Raw genomic sequence first — 24,679 nt, 5'->3', positions numbered from 1 at the left:
TGTTCCTAATTCATATGAGATGAGAGGGAATAAATAAAAATAAACCTGTATTGTCGCAACCTCTGGATCACCTGCTGTGTCTCTTAACATGTGTCTTTTATTCTTGTTTCACTCTGGCTTAAAAAACCCCACTGAACTTATTGTTGGCATCATAAAAAAAGGGGATTGAAACTATCCAGTGTCAAATGAGTGTTTGCACTAATAACAAGAACAGTAACAGGTTTCAAGAAACAGTATGACAGGCACCAAGAGTAAAAAAAAATTAAATAGATGTATACAAATCTAAAGTCTTTAAAAAATTTCATTTTTATTGATTCATTACCATACAAAATTTATTCAAATTACATCCATTTGAAGTGGTAAGATCACAGCTAGAGAACATGTCAGCCTTTAATAAATCTATTTACAAAACTCACCATAAAAGCTTTTTTTGTTGTTTTTTTCCTTTTTTTTACAGTATTTTACAGAGGTTTGTTTTGTGTTTTTTTTTTAAACTAGCATACAATGCAAAGCTAAGTTAGATTAGTATTTTGCCCACACACATTGGGACAGGTGTTTTACTTGTACAAAAAAAAGATGGTCTGCGTTAGTCTTCATTTTCTCTTCCCTCACAAAAGTGCCCCTTTGTCTTGCAAAACTTCATGCTCACACAACTTTTACTTTCCTCTTCCACAAGACAAAAACTTTAAATACTACAATTTTATTTACAGATCCACATCTAAAAAAACTCTTAAAAAATTACAAACCAGATAGAAAATATTCTGGCAGTGTTTACAAATTAATTCTATTGTACAAAACTGCTAGATAACTAAAGTGTGAGTTGAGAACATATATCAAATTAAATACAACTGCTGAATGATCTATGCAAACATTTGTACATATAAACACACACTTAACACTGTTTAACAGTTCTTTATGTGTTGCCCTTTATACATTTGTTATATTCCAAAACCCACACAGTCATACAGTTTCCTTATTAGTACTGTGACTTCTTGCCTTTTCGTGTGTGAGCTTTCATAGCAGCAACTCAATGGTACCAGAAAACCTGCATACATAATATTCTACTACAGTACAAATAGTACTAATTTTCTGAGTATGTCAGATAAGCACAACAGTAATGCAAACAAAAAGATTATATGGGCATCATCTAATCAACATTACATTAATTTAGCCCATGGCAAAATATTTTACACTCAAGAAAAAAAAATTATTTAAGACTTCTTAGAATTCCTCTGACGTTCAAAAAATAAATATTGGTACTATACTATACTAGCAAAGATCTTCAAAAAATAAATGCAATTCAGTTGATGCGGTACTTACAGTTATGTACTTTGGAAAAAAATTAGTTCCATTTTGCTGGCGAAGAGAATTATAAAAAGCTGTAAGCAGAGGAAGCTAACCCACTGAGATAAATATGATATATTGAACAAACAAAGCTTGGCAAAAGTGTTTTCCATAGAGGGAAAAACCCACAGTGCATCTCTAGTAGGCACTTAACATGAAGCCCCACTTAGTACCACAAAAATTCTTGTACCAGTTCTAATGCACACTGGGGGCAGTAAAATTGAACTGTGCATCTTCGTTCTAGTTTAAAAAAAACAACCAACAAAAACTACTTTCACACACACACACACACACAAGCATTTTTAAAAATCTGCAATTACTACGAGAAGTGGCAGAACTTTATACTTTTCAATATCTGCAATATACACCACATTTACAGTGTATTTCCTTTTCATTAAAAGCTTTTAAGGACATAAGTATTTGACCTCATAATGAGACATATAGACAGCTCAAAATGAGCATTATGACAGCAATTTAAACATTCCCACAAGTAGCTGAAGAATCCCATTCCACTCTTTTGCATTACTTCATATTAACGTTCACTGCATGTACAATCCATGTTGTGACACTCAAAAGACATGCATTCTCTGCAGAAGGCACGACCTGAAATACTATTACAAAATTGTTATTTAGGACTAAAGCAGTTCATGAAGCCCTTCTCCATAAGCCCACTTGTCACGGTAAGCAGAGACTGGGGGAGTGTGAAGACAAAACATCTATGGTCACCTGCTTGCACCTGCTGACTCGCAAGGCACTGGAGCTTGGGGTCAAGGAGAAGGTTCTGCTGTAAAAGCCTTCCCTTGTTTCTTATAGTATTACGGGGAGTATTCAATTAAAATATCAGCACTGTTCAGGAGCCTAGTTTATTCAATAATGCTATTTTATGGTAAGTAGAGGACAACTCTGAAAGACGGCAGGTTTTTTGATTCCATTAAAAACATAGTTTAGATATGGACAGCACTTAAGACAATCAGCTGTATATAAATTCATCCATCAGTGAAGGAAGTTTTTCTAAATCGTAAGCATCAAAGAGGTCACTGATGCCTTCTTCATCCCCAAGGCTCAGCAAATAATCTTCCTGAAGCAGAGGAGGCAGCAAATTCACAAATGGTCCTTCAAAGTTTGAGGGAATTTGGTCCTCGGTCTGCTGTAGAAGGTTGGTGGGAGAAGCCAGTGGAGAGATTGTTGCCATATTTACTGAGCAGTCACCTTGTCCTGAGTTAGCAGAAGCCACTTCTGTGACAGGAGGGAGAGAAAAAAAATAAAAGACGCCACATTTAATCTCAGTAGAAATATCAGACACACATCAAAGTAACCACTGCATAAATGGCCTTTCACAAATCATTTCAACAATAAGAAAATGGCCTCCATATAATTTCTAGCTTGTTTTTGATACAAGGGCTTTTGTTACAAAGGGCTTCTCAAAAATGGTCATGTTGCAATCATCTCTGACTTTTCTACTAAGAAGTTATCTTACAAGATTTAAACAGCTAGAGGGGGAAATAAATAAAACTTAGTGAGATGCCCATTTTTCAGTGGAGACCACAGTCAAAACTGAGAATTTTCTAGGTACCAGATGTCATCAGTGAAGTAATGTAGCTTCACATATACCCATACACAGAGATTTCTGCCTCTTGTGTTGAGATGAATCTTTACTGCTACTGTCTCATCTGAAAACTTAAAACAACAAAACGGTTTCTTTCTTCAGTATTACAAACACTTTGATTACATACAATATGCATAGAGGAAACTTACTTTAAATAAATGATGCAAAGGGAAACTCATTCCCGGCTACATAAACCAGAAGTACATAGTGAAAAATTGATACCTTAGCTTTTCACTTCTTAGGAACATAAAGCCAAAGAAAAAGAGCTGGAAATCCAAAGTTCAAACTGAAACCTTGAATGCGAGCTTAAAGAAAGGCCATTAGTATTGCAAAGAAATAATTTTACCTTTGGAAATGGTTTTGGAAATATTTCCATTGTGGTCCTGACTATAGGTTTTCATTGGACTGAGGGCATCGCTTTCCTCTGGGCACAGATAAACCTCAATGGGTCCTTGAGTACTAGATAAATGTATCAATGCACTCTGCTAATAAAACAAACAGCAGAATGGCGTTACACCAATGAACACAACAGAACTTTGATGACACTGAGTAAATTCTTACTAGGTTGTGAGTGTTTGAATGCAGTTTTACTAATCAAAAGATCCTGAAAAGAACACCAAGCCTTTTTTTTTTTTTTTTCCCAAGGCATGAAAGGTTTGGCTGATGTACCTTGCAGACTAGATGATAAAAACTTTTCCCACTGTAGTGCACAAATCTCAAAATCCCACCATTTTTGTGTGTCATATCATAAGAAGGGCGGCATAAAGGATTAAACTCCCAACATTTTCTTATAATCACAATAGCCTGGAGCATTCTGATGGAATGGAATTGTGGGATGCAAGTCACAGGTTTTATTATTATTCATAACAATAATATTGGATACATTTGTATAAATGTTTCTGCTTTAAAAAGATGCCAAAACATCTTCCCCACTCTCCCAAAAGGCTTCAGCACCTCCTCAACTGAACTCAAATATCCATATGTAAGTTCACCTATTTATCAGGCAACATTTCCAAATAACAAAAAAACACCAAACTAGACACTGTTTTCTTCACCCAAACTACTTATGTAAGTCCTTCTGCCCCCTCAAGGCAGTGATTTTGACGGTGGTTCTGAATAGGAACTGCTAATTTGTTGCAAGAAGTTACATTTTTCCTAAGCTTCACACACTGATGAAATAAAGCAACACGACCCAGGCACAAAAAACCTGCAAAGCTGCTCTTTGCGTTATGATGGAAAATCATAAATTATTCTGGTTATAAATAAACTTGCTGCCGCTGCATTGCATCAGTAGTTTTTATTCTAAAAAGCATAAATATAGGCATTAGGTACCTCTTTGCAGACTTGTTTAAAGTATTTCCTTTTGTGCCCTTTGACAAAATGTTCCTCTTATTATTTGGGTTCTGACAGTTATGTAACATAATAGACAGCATTTACAAATACAGAGAACAGAAACTGAATGGGGTTTGTCAGGGAAAACAGTGAAGAGTACTTAGGGCAATGCTACAGATAATTAGAAAAAAAAAAGGAGATGGGAAGAGCAGGAGTTGAAGAAGGAAGGTACTATTGAGTGACTGAGGTATGCAAAAAAAGCCCACTGAAATGCAATTGCATGTGACAGAAAGAAATAGGACCTTACTGCCTGAAGCTGAAAATTAAATAAGGTGGGTATAGAGGATAAGGGAGGTCTAAGCACTAATTTTAATGACTGTGTGCATCTCTCTCTGCCTGCCTGATTTCACTGAATTAAAAAATCAAAGCATAATGCCCAGGGGAAAAACAGGAAAGCAAACAACCATAACAGTATATATTTATGAATACTGATAAAAGATACCCTTTTGCAGCAAAATGATTTATTCTTCCTGCCAAAACCTGCAACAAGGTTCAAAGGGGAAAGTAAGGACAAAGGCAAAGAAAAGAAAACAAGAAGGATGGAAACCATAATGGGTCTATGCAAGCAAAGAACAATCTTAGGGGAAAAAAAATAGTGACAAGGAATCCAGAGTCTGTTCCTGCCCACAGGGCAGCAGGTATGGCTGAGCTCACTGGCCCAGTATAGGGATGAAGGATTAATGCACAGGTATGAACAAAACATTAGCAGTGTTTGTGGCATTAGCCCCATCTCTAGTTGCTGTTTGAGTGAAGAAATCAGGTACATTTTTTGAATCTCTAATCCAGTTCCTGTCAATTATTCCCATTTGCCCAACATACTTGGGTCTCTCTTCACAAGTGAGAAATAAAGTAAGTGCCAACGAAGCAAAGATGATGATGAAAGGAGGAAGGGCAAGAATGTGCTCTAGAAGTAAAACACAAATTTCTACAATAACTGCAATGCTTTAGAAAATACATTCCTACATGAAAAGATGTTTCAATAAACTAGGATATCAGTTATATGAGTCGTCAAGATACTTATGGCACTGAATTATCCATTGGCTTTTTAGCAAAAATAAGAAAGCTGAATTTCTTGTGAAAGATTTTACATTGCTACAAACCAAGGAAATTTCAATTGTGAAAAGAGAGTTTTTCTTTACATAGAGCATAGCAAAACAAAATATCTGTAAATAGTGTGGATTACTCTGAAGAAATCTGAAAGTGAGTGAAAAGGAACAAATAACCATTGTTCTGTGTAAACAGATTTTTAAAGTTTCCTCTTCCTTTTTCTACTGAAACATCCCTAAAATTTGTAAGAATCTAGGACTGTGTACCTGGGCACATATCACAGTAAGGCTCAGGAGACACTGCATCTGTAGAAAAATTATACATAACCTGGCAGAAAATGCCAGGTTCTCCTTACCTCCACTCGGTCAGGCACTTCAAGTCTTGTTTCTGGAGGAGCTTTCACAACTATAACAGTTTGGTCTTTAAGGCCACTAATTTTTCGAATGTCTTGATACGTCACATAAGCTAATGTAATCAAGGTTAAGGAATTTTCCATCCCAGGTTACCATTCACTCAGACTATTTGAAGAGGCAGAAGTCTTTGAATTATTTTTCCATTTTCTCATGCAACACAGCTCTTAGCCCAAGGTTTCCTGTTCTCTACACTGTGATTGCCACAAAGGCCTGTGAGAACTTCCCTTTGATGTAACAGCTGGGGACACCACTCCGTGAACAAAAGGAATTTTGCTGTGCTGAGTACTTCTCTCCTACTCCATATGTGGGAAACTACCTAAGCTAATGTTCAACAACCTGATATTATTCACAGACTCCATGAAGCAAAAAATTTTATGCACTTGCTCTCAAAATGGTGAGAGCTGAAAAGTCACTGAAAATGTGTATAGGAATTTATAGATGCATGCTATAGAAGTGCATACACAGTGTCATTGAATCACAGAATATCTTTGGACTGGAAAGGACCTTAAAAGATCATTTCATTTAGTTCCAACCCCTCTGACATGGGCAGGGACACCTTTCACTAGACCAGGTTGCTCAAAGCCCCATCCAACCCAGCCTGGAGCAATTCTAGGGATGGGGCATCCATAGCTTCTCTGGGAAACCTGTTTCTGTGCCTCACCATCCTCTCAGTAAAGAACTTCTGTCTAATACTTCATCTAAACCCACCTTCTTCCAGTTTAAAGCCATTTCCCCTTGTTCTGTCACTACATGTCCTTATAAAAACTCCAGCTCTCCCACAGGGCCCCTTTAGGTACTGGAAGGTGCTATATGGTCTCCCTGGAGTCCTCTATCAGCTGAAGAGAACCTAATTTCAGTTTAAACTTGAGGGGCTTTGCCAACATTAATATATAATACACAGAACATATATAAGATACATAATATATATATATAAACATTTATGCAACATTCACATATTTACATGTCAATTTATATCACATAAAATTATTTTTAAAGCCTCTTTAAGCAGCTACTTTAAACCTCTAGAGTGCAGAATGTCAATTTCTGCATAAGCACATATTTTTTACATGAATATTTTGCTGTTCAACATGTATTTGTCAAAATGCCATGTTTTGGGGGCTACTACATGGTGAAGACTCACATACTGATCCATGTTTGACACTGAGGTGTCAAAGTGCTTTTGGCTGTGAAAGGAACTGTGAAATGGTCATGATCACATGCATACAGTTCCAGCTCTTTAGTTTTGTCATCTGTGAGGTACCTGGCATAATGTTTATGCCAGAGAAATAAAAAGCCTGACTTACTATACTTTTTGGTGGCGTGAATGTGTGCTGTTACTGAGCAGTACAGCAAGACAGACAGCCCAAGTTCCAATATATCTTGCATCTATCTTGGATCAAACGGGTCAAGAGGCTAAGTGACCCAATGGCTTCTATCAAGGCTTTTACCACGTGTTAAGTAAGGTTTGCAAAGGCAGAGTTTGTCCCCACAGGATTCAGTGCTACAAAAATCGAGAATTGTCATATTTAGTTATGTCTTGCTTATGTCTCTTCACAGATTATGCTCTTAGTTGAAGGCAGTGTTTATCCTACTCCCCATGCCTCTTGGTGATCTTTGGTTACATCAAATTGTCTATGAAATCCTGTCAAAAGACAACACAGTTCATGTAGTTCAAGTACATTTTACTGGTACTCCCACAGTTATTTCCTGTCCTTCAGAATAGGGAATTAATCCACTTTATTAGATGCTATTTAAACACTACGTATTATATATAAAAATGAATTTTCACATTAGCATTTAATAAAATGCTTTCTTGTGTTGCTAATAGGTGGGAAATCTAAGAAAAATGACTACTGGTTATTCACAAAGGGTATTAACAGCCAAAATAAGTCATGTGAACCTTATGCAATTTAGTATTGCTATTATATTAAATAATTTAGCCTAAGGTATTTTGAGAGCTCATAAAAGTTTTATCTATATTTTATTATAGATTCTCTAACCAAAGTAATCCGAAACTTTGTTGCAAGTTTCAGATTAAACCAAATCCCAATTTTTATTTTCCTCTTTGTGCCTGTAATTTATATACATATCACTTTAAAGTGAAATAAATCAAAAAAGTAATGACTAAACAAGTCTGTTACCTTATCAGACTTTCTCTTCATGCCTTTATAATTTCTGAACACATAAAACTGTGGTTTGCTCTAGGCTTGAAAAAAACACAGGGCTATTGGATATCGTCACTCATTAATCAGTAAAGGTTCTTGGTTCTACTCTATGTGAACACAAATGTTAACAGTCTCCTTCATGTATCACCTTTTCTGCTTTGTCCTTTCACATTCCAGAAGCATTGCAGGTTCAAACTGCTTAAGCAGCTTTTATATCAAACCACATTAAAACCTTTTCAACTTCTTGAAGCTCCTGATGCTTTCTTTCTATGACACCACATAGAGGAAGTCTCCCAGTATTACAGGGCACAGCAAGGAGGCTGAGCACCTTTGAGGTTTTGGGAAAAAGGATATCTCTGATTCTCTGAGTCCTCCGTTAGCAGCTTGAGGTCCAGGGTGCAGCTTTGGATTAGCTCATCCAGTTTCTTCTCTTCCTGAGTCAGTTCGGTCACCTCCTTGGTGAGGCCCTGGCGCTGCGCCAGCATCCCTCCATCCTCTGACAGGCTGCAGCCCCTGCAGACACAGAGAAGGAAGACACCCGGGCAGATTCTGTAAAATCTGACCCTACACCACGGTAAAGGGGAGAGACAGGATTTTACACTGGAGATCAAGCTCTTAGTCCTTTCTCCCTAAACCTACCCCTAGGGACTCAACCTAAACTACGCTTTCCAGAAAAAGCACCTTTTTATCACAACAACACATTTTGGAACTGCCATCGAGATGTAAGAGTTGAATATTTCTAACTACTTCCAAAATCTTGTTTCTAACCACGGCTTAAAAAAACCCAAGGGAGGCAGTACGTAGAGACACATACCTAAAACTTACTCCACATGCAGAAGTAAATCAATTAATCCAGTTTTCAAACAAAATGCTGGTTTCTAATTTCCCTGACAAATGCTTTTTGTAAACTTTTCTTAACAGAAAAATAGGACTTTTCGCCTGTTGGAAGGCATTTTGGATGATTGCTTGGAGCAAAGTGATAAAATGAAAGGTGGGAAAAGAAAAACACTGCTGCCCTGTGCTAGTGAAATCAGCCAGCAGGGATGGAAAAGGATAATGAATACTTACATCCACTGAATGTTGTTTTTGGATTTTTTCTTAATGAGATGGATGCCTTCCAGTACATTGGTGATATCATAAATCCTCCTTTTTTGCACCTTGAGGACCTCTGCTGCTCTGTTCAAATCTAGGACCCCATCAGGAGATTGGCTCAGCAACTGAATGAACTTCTTTGTAAGAAGGCCAAGGGATGTATCATACCGAGTCTTTTCTGAAGGAGATTTTGGAGCTTGGAAGGAAAAGAAAAAAGAAAGATAAATCAGTTTTTTCTCATTTTGGTCCCAAAAGCAGCAATCAAAAATGAAATTATATATATTACAGTTACTTCTTTCATTTTTACTAAAGAAACCTCTCACATGCCTGCATTAAGACACAACTTACCACTACATATTTGTATTTCAAGATGTACTTTTCCAAAAGTCACAGGTACATGAGCAAATATATACCTTTTTTAAAATGCAAATATTTCCAGTAGTCTGACAGATACATATAGCAATATTCTGCTTAGGCTTTTACTATGTGAATTCATAATAGTATTTTTAGTACCTGTTTATCCTGGCAGCAAACCCAAAAAATCCCCTGTGACTCTCCTTCATCAGACTGATAGCCAGCTTTCATCAGGGTTTGATTTCCCCCTCATGTGAGATAAGTGTTTCATATGCAATTAAGCAGGACTTAGGTGTACTTCAGTGGGTGAACACAACGACAGATTCCACCAGTGCCAGACTCCACAGCTTGAGAAAACTCAAGTGAATTAGAGGAGATTGATGTAAAATACAATTTATAATCATCATTGCTCTATAACCAGGCAATGCTCAAACTGGGGGTGAGTATCCATATCTTCTAAATGAGAAGTCAGCAAATGGCTTGAATCAATTCATGGTTTCCATGCACAAATGCAGCATCTGTATACTTAACAGAGGGCTTTTAAAAGTTTAAATACTTGGATCAGAATGACTTCTAATTCTAAATGTTCAAGGCCTTTCTGTCAAGGGAAATGAGCCGGACATTATTACAAGTCTGCTGGGCTGGTACATCTCAAACCCATCATTTGCTTCCAGTATTATGCAGCATGGAACTTGGGCTGATTTGGTGGTCCTTTCCTTGTTTTCAAGGGTCAGGTCATACATTAAACTGCAGAAGTCAGTCAAAACTTCACCTACGAGCGAACCTTTAGATTACCCTGAAATATTTTGAAGAATGCAATGGCTTTTCCATGAAAACCAAGACGTTGCATCTTTGCAAAGAGAACCAGCTAGCTGTATTTTTTTGGGTAGATTCAGGGCTTGTCTTCTCTGGGATATGGAAGAATATTCATAGAAAGGCTTGGGTTGGAAGTAGAGATCATCTAGTTCCACCCTTCCTGCCACGGATAGGGACACCTCCCACTAGACCAGATTGCTCAGAGCCCCATCCAACCTGGCCTTGAAACACTTCCAGGAATGAGGCATCCACAGCTTCTCTGGGCAACCTGTTCCAGTGCCTCACCACCCTGTGAGGAAAGAATTGCTTTCCAACATCTCGCCCAAATCTCATTCACATCACTAACATGACCTTGTGGATTTAGAGCAAGGGTGGTTGGTTTGTCTGGATTTTGTTTGGGGTTTAGAAAAGAGTAAGATCAGAGTGATAACAGTAAGAAGTGACTGGACTCCCACCTAAAATGGCCTGTGCTCCACATCATGCACCAAATGCTGCAGCAGCATCCTATGCATCAAACAGTACTGAATTTCTACAGAATCCACTTGAATTTAAAATAGGCTTCATTTAGCTTAATGAAGTTCAGTTCAATTAAATCAACTCTGGTTGTTTAACTCCTATGCTTTAAGTTTGTATCTTCAACTAATTTCAGTTTTCCTATCTCCCTCAACAGAAACCAGCAGACTGGTGAGGAAGGACTCCTTGGCATCTCTTGCTCTGACATCAGTACCACTGCTGCCCCAGTCCTCTCCTTGCCCCATCTGGCTCCCTCTGCCAGCCTAACTCTCCTGCTGAAACCCCACAAACAAGACAGCAAGGCTACAGCCCCCAGCTTCTGGTGCAAGAAGTCCACTGCCCAAGGCAATGCAGATGTGCAAAAATTAGTACTTAGAGCAACTAGGCAGTGGCAGTATCCGGAGTCACACTACAGGGACTGAAGGCAGCTCGGATGCCACAAAGAGCATTTATTGTGCAGCACTGCTGAGGCATAGCTAGCAGTCTTTGCAAATCCCTGCCCAGGGAAAGAAGCCTGGCAGCCAGCTGCTGTAACTCCAGCAGCAAAGAAGGAGGCTGGCCTGATAACCCTGTCTAACAACTGTGCATTCGATCCCATCATGCCACCTTCACTCCTCAGCATCCACCTCTCTAAGCATCCCAGCATCATGTCCTTGGCTGAAGGGGAGGCCCAGGGCAGAGGAAATGAAGGCTGCCCAGCAGGCAGAGGGACACACTTGGCAGCCAGGAGCCTCTGCAACCTCTTAGCAGCTCTGCAGCAACCCACACATGCTGCAAACCTGCTGTGCATTGCCCAGCTGGGGGATTGAGTTTGTTGCATACATATCTAGGTAAGGACAGCAATAAACACACTCTAGGGTAGGTGATGCAGACTGATGATAGCATGTTACAAGTTCCCTTACTTTTTGGACTATCTGGACTTCTTGTTGCAGCTCTTCCTTTCCCCTTTGGAGTCTTTAGTCCTTCTGCAAGATACTGGTGGCCACTTTCTCCAAGCTCCAGCCTTCGTTTTGCCTGTTAAAAAAAAAGATTTTTTTTTTAATTGATGGATTGCTAAGAAGTATATTTCACTTTATCAAACACAGTGTTGGGACTATAGGAAAGGCAGAGAGCGGTGAACTTTTCACAGCAAGGTTTCAGTACGGGTTCACAGCCCATATGCATCACAACGGAATCCAAATATTTACTGGAATCCTAAGGCAGATTTAAATATGTCACTCAAAGGCTAGGCTTATGAGGTTTTTATTTGAAAATTCAGCAATTTTTTCTAGATTTGAAAAGCTGAGTGACAATTGCATGGTATATTTCAGTCCAGTCTGGACCTTCTTGAATAGGTATGAAAGATTTTGGCTCTTACTTCAGTTGAGAACATTTCATTTACGAAAAACAAAGCCTGTCAGGCACCCACATGTATGAACCAACAAAGCTACATTTCCAGTGAAAACCTCTTTATATCCATCTAAGTTTGTGCAAAAGTAGTGCTACTGCAAGTTATATTCTTCCCTTCACTATCTGAGAGTATGGCTTTGAAGGAGACCAAAAATTTCCACTACTATGAATTTCCCATCAGTGAAATACATGACACGACACCAAGAGCAGCCCTGGACAAGTCTTCTCCTCCCTCTGCCTCTCAAAAATTTGTCCTCACTGAAAGCACAACCACCGCATTTATTTCACATTTACTACCACATGGGCTGCCTAAATAAAAGTAAGGTGGAGCAAAAGTAGCATTAGACCATACCTGAAAATCAGCTAAATATTACATTCAGCTCAAAGGAAAGCTGTGTACATCTTGAATAATGAAAACAGTGAATGAAACCCTTAAACTTCGCAACACACAGACAAAGTGCAATGAAAACCACCACCAATATGAATTCTGTTCCTAGACAGAAACACAATATACTATCTTTGGAAACAATTCTATACCCTTCCCTGCCACTCAGGTTACTGAAATTAAATCTGGGGATACTTGTTATCCTAACAATAGAAAGCACATTACCTGGATGACACAGGAAAAAGAAGGTTTATGTCTAATCAAGTTTAGACAAATAACCGTTTCTGAAGAATGTTGTTTATTCAGTTAGATAGAGTAACTCAGAGTACATTATTTGCTTGTTTTTTAAGATTCACCCCACAGGGCTGGGTAATGTCTCGCTCCTCAGTGAACCAAGACAAAACAATATATTCTGCTATGGAGTTGTAGACAGGTATTTCTGGATTGTGGATTTGTCTTATGCACTTTACGTTGGGTCTGTGACCAAAAGAAGGCTCTAAAAAAATTAATTTATATGCATTTATTTATGGATAGCTAACTAACATCTTTCTGTTGGACTCTGCTTGCAAACCTCAAACTTATTAAAAGGCAAGTTAAAGCATATGAAACTCATGCAAGCCCATGGTGTAACAGCACGTGCAGAGCACTCAAGCCACTCTTTTTCACATTATGTGTGAAGGGGCATAAAATTCACTGGCAACAGGGCAAAGCTGACCTGCAATCCTTCTAACCAACACAGGCACCACACTGCCAGCAGACCACCGGTGGCAGCTTCTAATAGCGTGAAACACCTCTGCTTCCTTCAGCTCTGTAATCCAAGGACACAGATTTCTAAAAGGTCAAGTGTTAACAAAAGCATCCAGCTAATATGTTTAGCCAATGTAATTGGATTAAATTAAGATTACAGCCATTCCACAGGGAGAAATACATTTACACTTTTTTATATAAGCGTTTTTCCACCCTGAAAACTGTAAGAGCAAAGGAAGGAGGGGTGAAAAGGGAACAATTCAGGGCGTGGGAAGAGTAGGTCAAAGGGATACAATTAAAGATAAAAGAGAATCTCAAAACCAGGTGTGAGAAGGAGGGGCAACGCTTAGGACGTAAATCCAAAGATTTGCAGCTCTCTCCATCAGAAGAGAAACTTAGGTTTGGATTATACACCAAAACTTTTTGTCTCAACTTGTTTGCAAGACACAAACAACAGTATTTTGCCTCTGCTTTTGTGGTTAAAGACTTACATAAGTTTTTTCCCGTGAACTTCAAATAATCAGAGAGAATAGAGACAGCATCCTTTGGCTGCACAGAGCAGCAAAAGCCTGCCTGCATGTGCTGGGCGTGGTACAAACAACACAGTCTTGTCAGGCTCACCAGCACGGAGCACCTACAGACAGTGTAGGGCTAGTGAAAAAGATACCACATGGCAGAGAGAGCTCTACAAGATAGCTGGTTTTTAGGGTACAAAACATACAGGAAACCTGAGAGATATATAGCGTAAAATATTTTAGTGGACTTTAAAAGACCCTGATTACTGACAGGCAATTTTAGGAAACCCTGAAGAATGTTTCATTTCAGGCCAGATGTTACACGTCACTCAGCAAGTGCTCCCTTCCCCTTCCTGTTTTACAAACTTCATAATTGACAAGATGTAGGACTGAAGTGGTGTATTCTCTCAATTTCTTCTTTCATGAATTACAGACTAAAGATTTCCTAGAGCCGTTTTGTTTGCACTAGAGATCCTCAGTGACTCACAGTTTCTCTCCCATCTCCAAAATTATTCATAGTGCCTTCCGATATCTGACTTCTCTTGAGAAATCTCAAGATCTGTGATCAGCAGAATCAGTGAGCCTTTTTAAAAAAAAATCTTGATTGCATCACTCATTTTTGCTACAGCACTATATTCATTATTTGCACTGTTTATACAAATTAGTATTATTTGTCCTTATCGCATTACTTGATCGATCATAGCATGCACAACCATCTGACACGGTAAGAGGGACCTGCTAAGAAGTAACAAGCCAAAGCACACCAGCACAAAGCATCCCAAATGACAGGGACAGATAGGAAGCAAAGGGACAAAAAATTTCTCAGCAACATGAAATCTGAGGCCAAGAAGGGGGAAGCCAGATTCTTTAGAGGGACGGTGAAAGGAACACAAAATACATGGAACTATGAGACAGGTAAGCCACAAACTGATACATTCCAGCAAGAGACACAAAAGTAACAGGAAAGCATCCCATTAAGCTAAACCAGACATCTACCTACCTAGCACCTTGGTCAAGACATAAAAATTGTGGCATCAACTGTTTTAACTCAAGTTTCTCTTCCAAAACTATGAGCAATCCCTGATATAGATACAACTATAGACCACTATTCAGTGGAGACCACTAAAAACTGGTGGCATCTTGAGTCCCATGTAGGTTTGACCTTTTAGCTTCAATCCCTTAAAAAAAAAAAAACAAACAAGAAACCCAGATAGCTACCACAATCAATATCAGAGGCAAACTCACAAGAATGTATTTTATAAGAACACTTGTCTCTAGAGGAAAATAGTTTAAAAACTCCTAGGATAAGCTAAGTATTTTCAAGTACACAGGACCTCATGCAATTCACTTTACAAGACTCAGTCTCATGGATTAACTTCCAAGAGGAGTTTGAAGGCAGGTTATGCTTATAGAAGAGAAGAAAAGGAGCAAGTATAGTATTAATTAATTGAAAAGAGGGGTGGAAAAGACACAAATGGGAAATTATAGTCCATTCCCTTTAACGGGCTGGTTTGACTTCATGGCGATTTGGGTCTATCAGGTTGCTGACACCATCTCTTCTGCATCCTCCTTCCATCCCTGCTCTTCTGATGCAAGCAGCACCTGATTGGTATGTCCTCATCAGCCCCCACAGACAGCTGATTCAAGAGGTCCCTACCAGCACTAACTTAGTCCTACTCCAAAACAGAAATGATTTTTCTGCCGGGTTATCTCTTGTGGGTGATGAAGCTGCTGAGAAGCTCTCAGCGTGACAGTTGGGGCATCAGATTGACCTTTGAGCAGCTTCCCGGTCACACAGCAATCAACGTCAGTGCTCCCGGAAAGAAACTGGCAACAGTTAGAAATAAAGAAAAAATTTCAGTGTTACCTTGTAACAGACAAGTAAGTGCTAAGCATCAGGAAAGAGCTAGCACAGGATTTTGCCAAGACAGCAGAGCACAGTGCCCACTCAGGTGGGACAGACACCAGTTTTTGAGGACTGCAGCATATCCAACGAAAGCCTTAGTTTCTCTGAGAACTATATATTTAAGTTTGAGGGAAGAAGCAGTAAAACACTCTCTAATTCTTTCCAGTGACAAAATCATGGAGAAAAACTTTGCCAAATTATGCACACTAAAATTTGTCCTGCTAGATGTGTCTCTCAGCTTTACTACTGGATGAAAGTTAGTTGCACTGTTTGCAAGAGACAGACCTAATAAAAGTTACATTACCTGTGCTACCTTCTGAAAATATTTTGTCTGAAATATTGCTGCACCCATTAGGCTTCAGCAAGCACATAAAACTTGCTGGAAGAATGATCTGAGCTGGGCATATTCTACTACCCCAAAATTTAAAGTCATCTGGAAAAGTGCAGTCAGCACATTTTCATTACAAGTGTGAAGCACCAAATTCCACTTCAAACTCCTGTCCTAGCTCTTGGGCCCCCCAGGCTCTGCACATTCCCATCTCCTTGGAGGACCTGAGACTTATCAACATCCCCTGCTCCCCTAGCAGGCACTCACGGTGTATTTGAGGAGCAGCAGTCTGATTTAAATACAAAAGGAAAAAAGTTGACCTCAGAATGAGAACAAAAGTAACCTGGGACAAAGCCTGCTGAGATGGGGACAGAAGATAAAAACTTATTCCAAAAAACAATGGGATGAGGAGCTGAAAAGAAACACCAGTTTCTGGTCGACTGGGCTGGAAAAACAGGAAGACTGGAAACAACCAAGCATGGCAAGGAATAAATTGTTTGTATTAAGTGATAGCTGACAGTGAATTAAGCAGCAAGTCAGAGAAATGTGTCTTAGGGCTCAGCTGTAGGTGTCTCAGAGCTAGGAGTAAGATGGGCAAGTTAAGCAAGGGATGATGACTAAGCCTTGCGTAGTCTCTAGAAGATATTACAATTGCTAGGGGCAGATAAAATGGCAGCTTTTCTGTAATGTCACCACAGTGCTGATTTTACTGGGGAGGGGATGCAAGCCTTTCCAGTAAGCACAGATAAATTTTGACTGCAGCACGGAAGCCATAGCATAGGTTCTTTACCAATTCCCACACGCTTTGCACAGGCTTTCCTCCACATTTTCTAAATTAAGCAGTCACTTAAAAATACAATTTTAAAGCTGAGGTTCTGGAGGCATAAACTCTAGAAAGCTGTTCCAGAGGTCAGGAGCAGCAGTGAAGAAAGCAAATGTATTACATGAAAGGGTAAATTAAACTAGAGCTTGATGAGGAAGGAATACAAGAGAGGAAGTGAGGAAGTAAAGGAAAAAAGACACCTTGGGATGAATGCAGGGAAATATCCATACACTTAGGAAATGTCTCCACTCAATGAAGGGATACAGGCTGAGCATTTAGAACACACTCAGAGGAACAAACCCCGGTATGTGGAGAGCCGTGAGTGTCTGCCAGAGGGCTGCACCCAACCGAGGGCATGGCAAACATTTGGGAAGACTGGAAAGTAGGGAGAGGTGGAGAGGAAAGCAAAGGAGCTCTCAGAAAGGAAGGGGCTCAGCTCTGCTGGTCAGCTCACAAGCAAAGAAACGCCTAAGGTCAGCAAAAAGATGCAAGAGGAGTTCCAGAGTTCTTGCCTTCAAACTCCTACTGACAACTCATTTCATACCCACTGCCTCATTTCTCAACAGAAATAAAATTTGCAGTTCAAACTCCTGGAAGAGAGATGGATTTCCATCTTCCATGAAAAAATATTTCCAGTGGTCTACACACAGATACCAGTAATCCACACCCTACTACCTCTGGTTTCAGTAGTTAACTCCGACAGTATAAAACATTTAAGAGAAGGTTTGAGGGAAGAATAAGAAAAAAAAAAAAAAAAGAAATAGCTGGGAATTAAATTATTTGTATGTAAATGACAACAAAGCATGTCCTAAAAAGGAAAGTTCTGTAAATCTTCTCAGGTCTTCCCAAAGCATTATTTCCCTATGAAAACCCGGCAGTCTCATACAGAGGAACAAGATCAGGAATGGCACGTTTAATGAAAACATTACCTCCAAAATTCAGTTTTAGTCATAGCCATTCATAAGACTGAGGTAAAAGAACACGAAAAGGTATACAAAAATAGTGTCTTTAAAACTGAATACATTGTAAAATCAACACAAGGCAGAAAAGGAGTCTGAAATAACAGCTTCTTATTCATCAGGATTATTACTTGAGTGACAAACACCTTGTATTTAAAGTAAAATTTTAAGAATCTTTTTAAAGCAACTGAAAACACAGTTTACAGAAATCATCCTGAACATTTTAATCCAACACAAAAGCCCCAAATTGTCTTCTCATAAAACAGCAGCTGCATTTTTAAAAAGGACCAGAAGGTACTTTCTATTATAGCAATTTCTGTTTCCTAAGTTACCACCTTATTTTTCAGCTTATTATAGTTTTGACTGAGGGAAATTCTTCTCTAGTTCTTATATTAAAATTATTAATTCAGCTACAGTCAAATTGTTTGTTTTTAATGTAGATGAATATTAAAAGAAAATCCCTTTTACATGTCTTAATTTGGCTTATAATTCAGTAAGAGGCATGTCACAATTACCAAATTAAATGACATTCTGATCATATGCAGCCCCTCCCCATTAGGTATTTGACACTGAGGGCTGAAGGCTGATATGCTGCTCTGGTAAAGTTTCTTTCAAGGCCTAATTAAACCATCCTATTTCTATCGATTTTCCATGATTCCCTCAGAAGTACCCAAGAGTCAAGGAAGTTATGAACTGTAAACGCTTAAAAGATGAAACCACACAACTTTTATTTAGCTCCAGAAAGTTAAAATGTGGGTGGCCAACTTTCAGCGGCAAATTCTTGTATGAAAGCGGGACCCAAGCCAGAGGAACTGAGCGGCGGCTTTCCCTTCTCAGGATGAATGTGCAGAAAGAAGAAATGCAAGTGCCATGAGTGCCTCTCAGACGTTGCTGCAGAACATCCCACAAAGCCATTTCTGACACCCACAGAAAGGAATACATCAGCTTTCAGGCACGCTCAGCAATTTGAGCACGGGTAGCTCACTCCCGGTTAGTGGCGCTGCGCATCAATGCCACCCCAATGAGGCACTTCACACTCTCATCTCCAGCCTGCCTCAACAGAAGAACATTTTCAACCGCTTTTAGAGGAAACACAACAGCCTGAACCAAATCAAGAAAGTACTGAAATGTAGCAAGGAAAAATGGTGGCTTCTCCCTAGACCTGCACAGCAGGTCATTTTTACTGAAAGAGGATTATAATCTTACTATACTAATTACCTTTGATTTTCATCCTGCTATCTCATGTGACCTGGCCTGCCCTCTGATCAGATTATCTCATAGTCACCAACACTAACATAATTTTGACACCAAGGTAAGTGGACAACCGTGTTTGACATCACTCCATTTTAGGCTCATAGGTCTACTGGAATGCCATGGGATCAGCCCCACACCCCACCAGAACTGCACTCAGTACAGTGGCCAGTGGCAAAACATGCAGCTTATCTTGTTTTCCTACTCTGCTGCAGTATTTTCTTTGCACTAAAAGAGGAAGGACATTACAACGGTTGTGCAAGACATAAACCAAAGCGTAAGCCACGTTTCTGGCCTCAAACCAAGAGAATTACACCTATGCTGCATAGGAAATGAATCATCTGAGATCTTTCTTATTGCAATTTTTCCACCAAATACGAAACAATCAGTTCTTACTGGAAGCAATGGCTTTGCACTGTACTAAGGCTAAAAGCTGCAGTTACCACTTCATCTTGAAATATGAAAAGTTGTTTTCAGGAAACTGCGCCCAGTTTTCATCTCAACTGCTACACTGCCCAAGGTGAGGAGTGCGTGTGCCTCTGGGCAGTCCCAAAACACCTCCTCCATGCAACCCCCTCATCCCACCAGCTGCCAGGGGCTGAGCTACACCTGCTTGGTTAAGGTGGAAGCTGTGGTGACAAAACTTCCAGAAAATGTAATGACAAACAGCCAACACTTGCACACAAAAGTGTGGCCAGACTAACACCAGCATGTGGGGTGTGGAATCCTGACCACAGATTTTTGGGGATGTGTCTAGATGCAGCAGAATTGTTTCCCTCCCATCCCCTGGGAAGCATGGCCTGGGTGGTAAGGTGGTAAGGCCAGACATGACACTACCAGGCACCAATGCCAGCCTCATCCTACAAACTGGTGTCAAAGCTACCAGCCCATTTGCCTACCCCCACACCCAAAGACACCACCTCAGCAAGGCTGCTGCCTCCAGAGCAGAGCTCAGGGATTTTCAGTTGTGGTTGGCATCTGTGAGTTCTCACCGTGCACATCCTTTGAAGAAAACAAGATTGTCATAGCACAGACCTGATGCTGAACGTGCAAACTCATGGCAAGCAGCTGGGGTGGGGGTGGGGAACATGACGAGACAGAAAACAGAGAGGGGACAGGATGTGACAGCAGACCAGCCACGTAAGAGACCTCTTGGTGTCATTTCTTTGTATTGCCTTTATATGTAACAGTTCCACCAGCACGGGTCCACTTTTTACGTTACCCATTGAGACCAAAGTAAGCCAAATAAGGAAGTGATAGTTCAATTCACATGGTGTATGATACGGCGACATCTCTGTGTGGCTTCAGAGCTGCTTGCAGTGTTTCAGCCCTTCAGGAGACTTTCAGCCTCCTGACTAGCAAGGCTAAAGTTGAACTGGACCAAGGGAAAGAAATATTTCCTATCATTTTACAACTGATCCAGAAGAAAAAACACTGGGAAACTAATCAGTCTCAAAATACATCCTAGAGATATTTTTGGCTTTTGAATTAAAGGATTATTTTTTATTTGAAAAGCCAGTAACTTCACAATAAGATTGCAATTGGATTTGTTTCACTGAGTGGCTTCCACTCTATGCGTGGAAATTAGCACAGGTACTTAGAAAAGAAAAACTTTCAAACACTGTCAGTGGTCTGCCAAATTGTCTATTAAACAAACAAGCCCTGAGATTAGGAGAGGAAGGACACTGAGAGCTGGAGAATATAATAGGATGAACTTCCTCATAGGAAATTCCAGTAAACGCCATGGAGCATTACATAAACAGGTTAAAAATTAGCAGCAGCATTCCAAGCAGATTTATTGACATAGAAATCAGGAAAAAGTGTTATTCCTCACTTACAAAACATACAGCATGCAGCAATAAACCACTCTAGAAAGATGTAATTTATAAGACTGGATACATACAAAGCGAAAAGTGAGGAGAAAGCACTGGTGTGACTTTGGAAGTGCTCCTCTGTCTCAGTGTAGGTGCTCTGTAATGGTGCAAGATTGGGCTTGCTTTACAAAGTTCATTCATTAAACTGCCTGCCTAAGCCACAGCATCTTGAGCTTTCTTTTCCTTGAATACAGGATACACACAAGAAAGGATGATGTCTGTGGAATTTCACAAATGATGTCTCTGGAGTGCAAGATTTCATGTCTACATGTGTCTGTGGTTTGCCTGCCACCCCAAACCTTCCTATGTTCCATACAAAATACCCATACCAAGTTTTACCAGAGCAGTGCCAATGGACTGAAGCACTTCACTCACTGAGAGGTGATTCACAGGGAACAAACAAACTTGTACATTCTTACAAAACTTAACGACAAAAAGAATACATATGTAAACGTTTCAGAAACTACAGCAGACAGCTACAAACTAGAAGTAGAAAGTTTTAAATACTCAGGTGCACATGAGCATTAGCACTGGGTATTCACATCCCCAAAGCAGGTGAATCCTTCCTTAAAAAAGCTCAACACCAATCTTGACTCCATATTTTTAATTCACTGCCTGAGGTACAGTGGATCTTACATCTATCTACTTTTTCAATTAATGTGATTAGTAATGAGAATTCAGATCTGAAGTAGCAAAACCTTTTATTTTGAAGTACTTTCTTAAGCCAATTCCCCCAAGTATAAAAGCATATAGCACAATTCCTCAAAAGTAATAAACGGACTTTGAATCCATTTAGGGTGATAAAAATATTACCTAGTTTTCAAAGGTCATTGTAAAAGTTGACAAAAAACTTTCAGAAGACCTAGGCAAGATGCAATGATTTGCATTTACAGAATCAGACAATGAGAAATAATATGGGGTCTTAAGCATTTACTGTAATATAGGATAGTTCTGTAAATTATGTAAATTTGAGATTATTATTTCACTTTAGGGAAGTCTCAACATTGTTCAAACAGATTAACCCTGATAAGTTATTTCTGCACCTACATGTAACTGTAATGCTGACCTTGCACAAGAGATCAATTTATCATTCACAAGTTAATTCAGTATAGTTTTGAAAATTAAATTACCAGCATTGCATTAAAAAAACCCTTTACATAACCTTGATGAAGTTAACACAATACCCTCTACCACATACCAAACTTCAGCGTGACAAAAATAAGTAAGTGCCCAAGAAACAGGAAAACACAGTTTACATATCCAAAAGCAGATATTGCTAGAAGCAGTCGGAAAGGAGGCTCCAGATCAGCAGAGTTGCAGAAATAGATGAAAGATTACAAGAAGAGAGCAAGGGAGAGAATAACAGATAGGAGGGACCTAAAGATCCCAGTCATGGATGACAGCCTCCACCCTAGATCTGGAGCTGGTACTGCCATCAGAAGGCTTCTCTTCACAGCACATTCCTTTGATGACAAACTGAACATGGTGTTCACCTAGCCTGGGTTGCTAAACTCTAGAAACTGATGACTTCCTGCCTCCCCACATCAAGGTAGGCAGCTGCTGCATTTACTTTTATTGCACAGGTCAGTTTGGCAACAGCTTACATGGCTGAAATGGCACATAGACAGCCAAGTTCCTGATGTTTTAAATGCTGTATAATGTCACAAAGAACAACTAATCCACTGAGCTTTCATTGTGATGCACATTCTACTTAGGCAGTATTTTATCAATCCATCAGCCACACCATGGAGCAGAACAACCTGAGAGAGCTGGCAAAATGACGACAAACTGATTTCAAATAGGAAGCTTTACTTACTCTCATGGACAGAGAGGGAATAAAAAGAAAGACAAGATGGCAGCAGGCCTTAAGTGAAGTGAATGAGTGTTGGTAGACTAAATAATTTTCTTTTTCATATTTAGGAAAATTCTGTCATGCACAGGACAATCTAAAACAACCTATGTGACAGCCTAATTTACATGACAACAACCAAAACAGATGGTTTGCCAGAATCACAGGTAATGAATTTCTAGGGAAAAAGACATTAATGTTGCTGCTCTTTCAGATTATATAGGATATTTTCATAAAGTTATCCCTTTTGTCTTTGGTGACGCAGAAAATCTTCAGTCATAAAGTCAAACAAGGACTTGAACCTATGTGAAAACTGATGCACATCAGACACAATCTGTCCCTTCTACTTTGTCTTCTTCACAATCTATTTCCTAAACGAAACACCTTGAGATGACTTCTCCAGAAAAATTAGAAGCACCCTGAAGTCTCAAATTTTAAAATGAAGTGAATTTGCATTTTTCTCTCTAATCTACACTTTGATGAAAGAAAAGAATCTGACTTTCTAATATGACCTCCTACATATCACAGACCCTAGTTGCTGTGCTATTGTAGCCAAGGATAAGAATGCAATTTTAAAACTTTTGTTATGAAAATGAGATGAATAAGCACCTGTCAGGAAGTACCATAAACACAGTTGCTCCTACCAAAAAGCAAGTAGAAGGATTTGCTAACCTCATAGCTGTTCAGAGTTGAAATTACAGAGCATAACTCTACTGAGAAATTACAGCAAAACAGTCACTGTGTCAAAACTTGAAGGCATAAACTCATTATTTTCCCCTCACTTAAAAAAAAAATCTAATTTCCACTTTGAGTTTGCATTGTTTAAGTTTTTAATATTAAATTCTCCATGTGCTCAAGTTCATCAACTTAAGAAATCCTTTAACATTGGAATCATCGCAGGGAGGTGGGAAAGCACCTCTGGAGATCATCTAGTCCACCTGCTGCTGGCTCAAAGAGAAGGTAACTAGAACAGGATGCTCAGGGCTGTATTCAATTGGGTTTTTAATGTGGCCAGTGAATGCAACTCCACAACCTAAGGGACCTGTTCCAGCATACCTTTGCTGTACAATCTTCTGTTTAAATGGACTTTCTTCATTTCAATTATCGCCCGTTGCCTTTTATCCTGTCACTGGCCACCACTGAGAATAGCCTGGCTTCATTTTCTTCACTCTCTCCCAGCATGTGTATAAACACCTCCAGGTTCAACAGTCCCAGCTCTCTCAGCCTCTTCTTCTATATGAGATGCTCTGAGACTTTAATCACCTTTGTAGCCCCTCACTGGATCTGCTCCAGTATGTCCATGTCCTCTCATAATGGGGAGCCCAGAACTGGACCCAGCATGTCAGCTGTGTCTCACCAGGGCTGAGCAGAGGGAAAGGACCATCTCACTCTGCAGAGCTGCTTTAAAGCAGGTTTGTCCCAGCCCGTTCTGGTACCTGGAATTATTCCTCTGCAGAGGCAAGACTTTGCACTTACTTTTGCTGAACTTCATGAGGCTCCTGTCAGCCCCTTCCTCAAGCCTGTCAAAGTCCCTCTGGACAGCAGTGCAACCATCAGCTGAATCAACTACCACCCCCAATTCTGTATCTCCTATCAGTCAAGTCACTCCGCAATATTAATTTCATAGGCAAAATATTGCTTAAGTTGCACTGAAGGGCATTTTCTTCAGACCTCAAATAATTCATGCTGCCCTGTTTAACAGCATCTTCTAATTTCAAGATCTTTCTCTTACAAATACTAGTACTGAGTCACATATGTTACTTTAGGTATCAGCCATACCGAAACTGCTGACTGAGGCAAAAGTAGCCCCACTCTTGTTCGGATTTTTTGTACATGCCAGGATGCAAGCCTCAGTGCCATCACCTCTCAGTGTTGTGCTGGAAGCTGGTGTGCAGTTGCTTGTCCACTAGA

General features: G+C 39.6%; 1 protein-coding gene across 3 annotated transcripts in view; it reads right to left on the bottom strand.

The window, feature by feature from the left end:
• Positions 1–305: 305 nt before the first annotated feature.
• Positions 306–24,679, bottom strand: part of E2F3 (E2F transcription factor 3) — a 41,962-nt gene continuing 17,588 nt past the window's right edge. For 2 of the 3 annotated variants that reach the window (XM_066189283.1, XM_066189279.1), the window contains exons 2-7: positions 11,645–11,756; positions 9,036–9,255; positions 8,322–8,480; positions 5,745–5,859; positions 3,297–3,432; positions 306–2,580 (exon numbers count right to left, since the gene is read on the bottom strand). In XM_066189283.1, the coding sequence (XP_066045380.1) occupies positions 2,315–2,580; positions 3,297–3,432; positions 5,745–5,859; positions 8,322–8,480; positions 9,036–9,255; positions 11,645–11,756 (1,008 nt within the window). In that variant the 3' untranslated portion in view covers positions 306–2,314. Of the gene's footprint in view, positions 2,581–3,296; positions 3,436–5,744; positions 5,860–8,321; positions 8,481–9,035; positions 9,256–11,644; positions 11,757–24,679 lie in introns of all 3 variants that reach the window. The other variant, XM_066189273.1, reaches the window with a different exon arrangement.

The sequence above is a fragment of the Chamaea fasciata genome, unplaced genomic scaffold (genome assembly GCF_029207755.1).
Source record: "Chamaea fasciata isolate MVZ Bird 193981 ecotype frontalis unplaced genomic scaffold, bChaFas1.0.hap1 SCAF_1, whole genome shotgun sequence".
In the NCBI taxonomy this organism is placed as follows: domain Eukaryota; kingdom Metazoa; phylum Chordata; class Aves; order Passeriformes; family Sylviidae; genus Chamaea; species Chamaea fasciata.
This window is presented reverse-complemented; position numbering and strand designations above follow the sequence as displayed.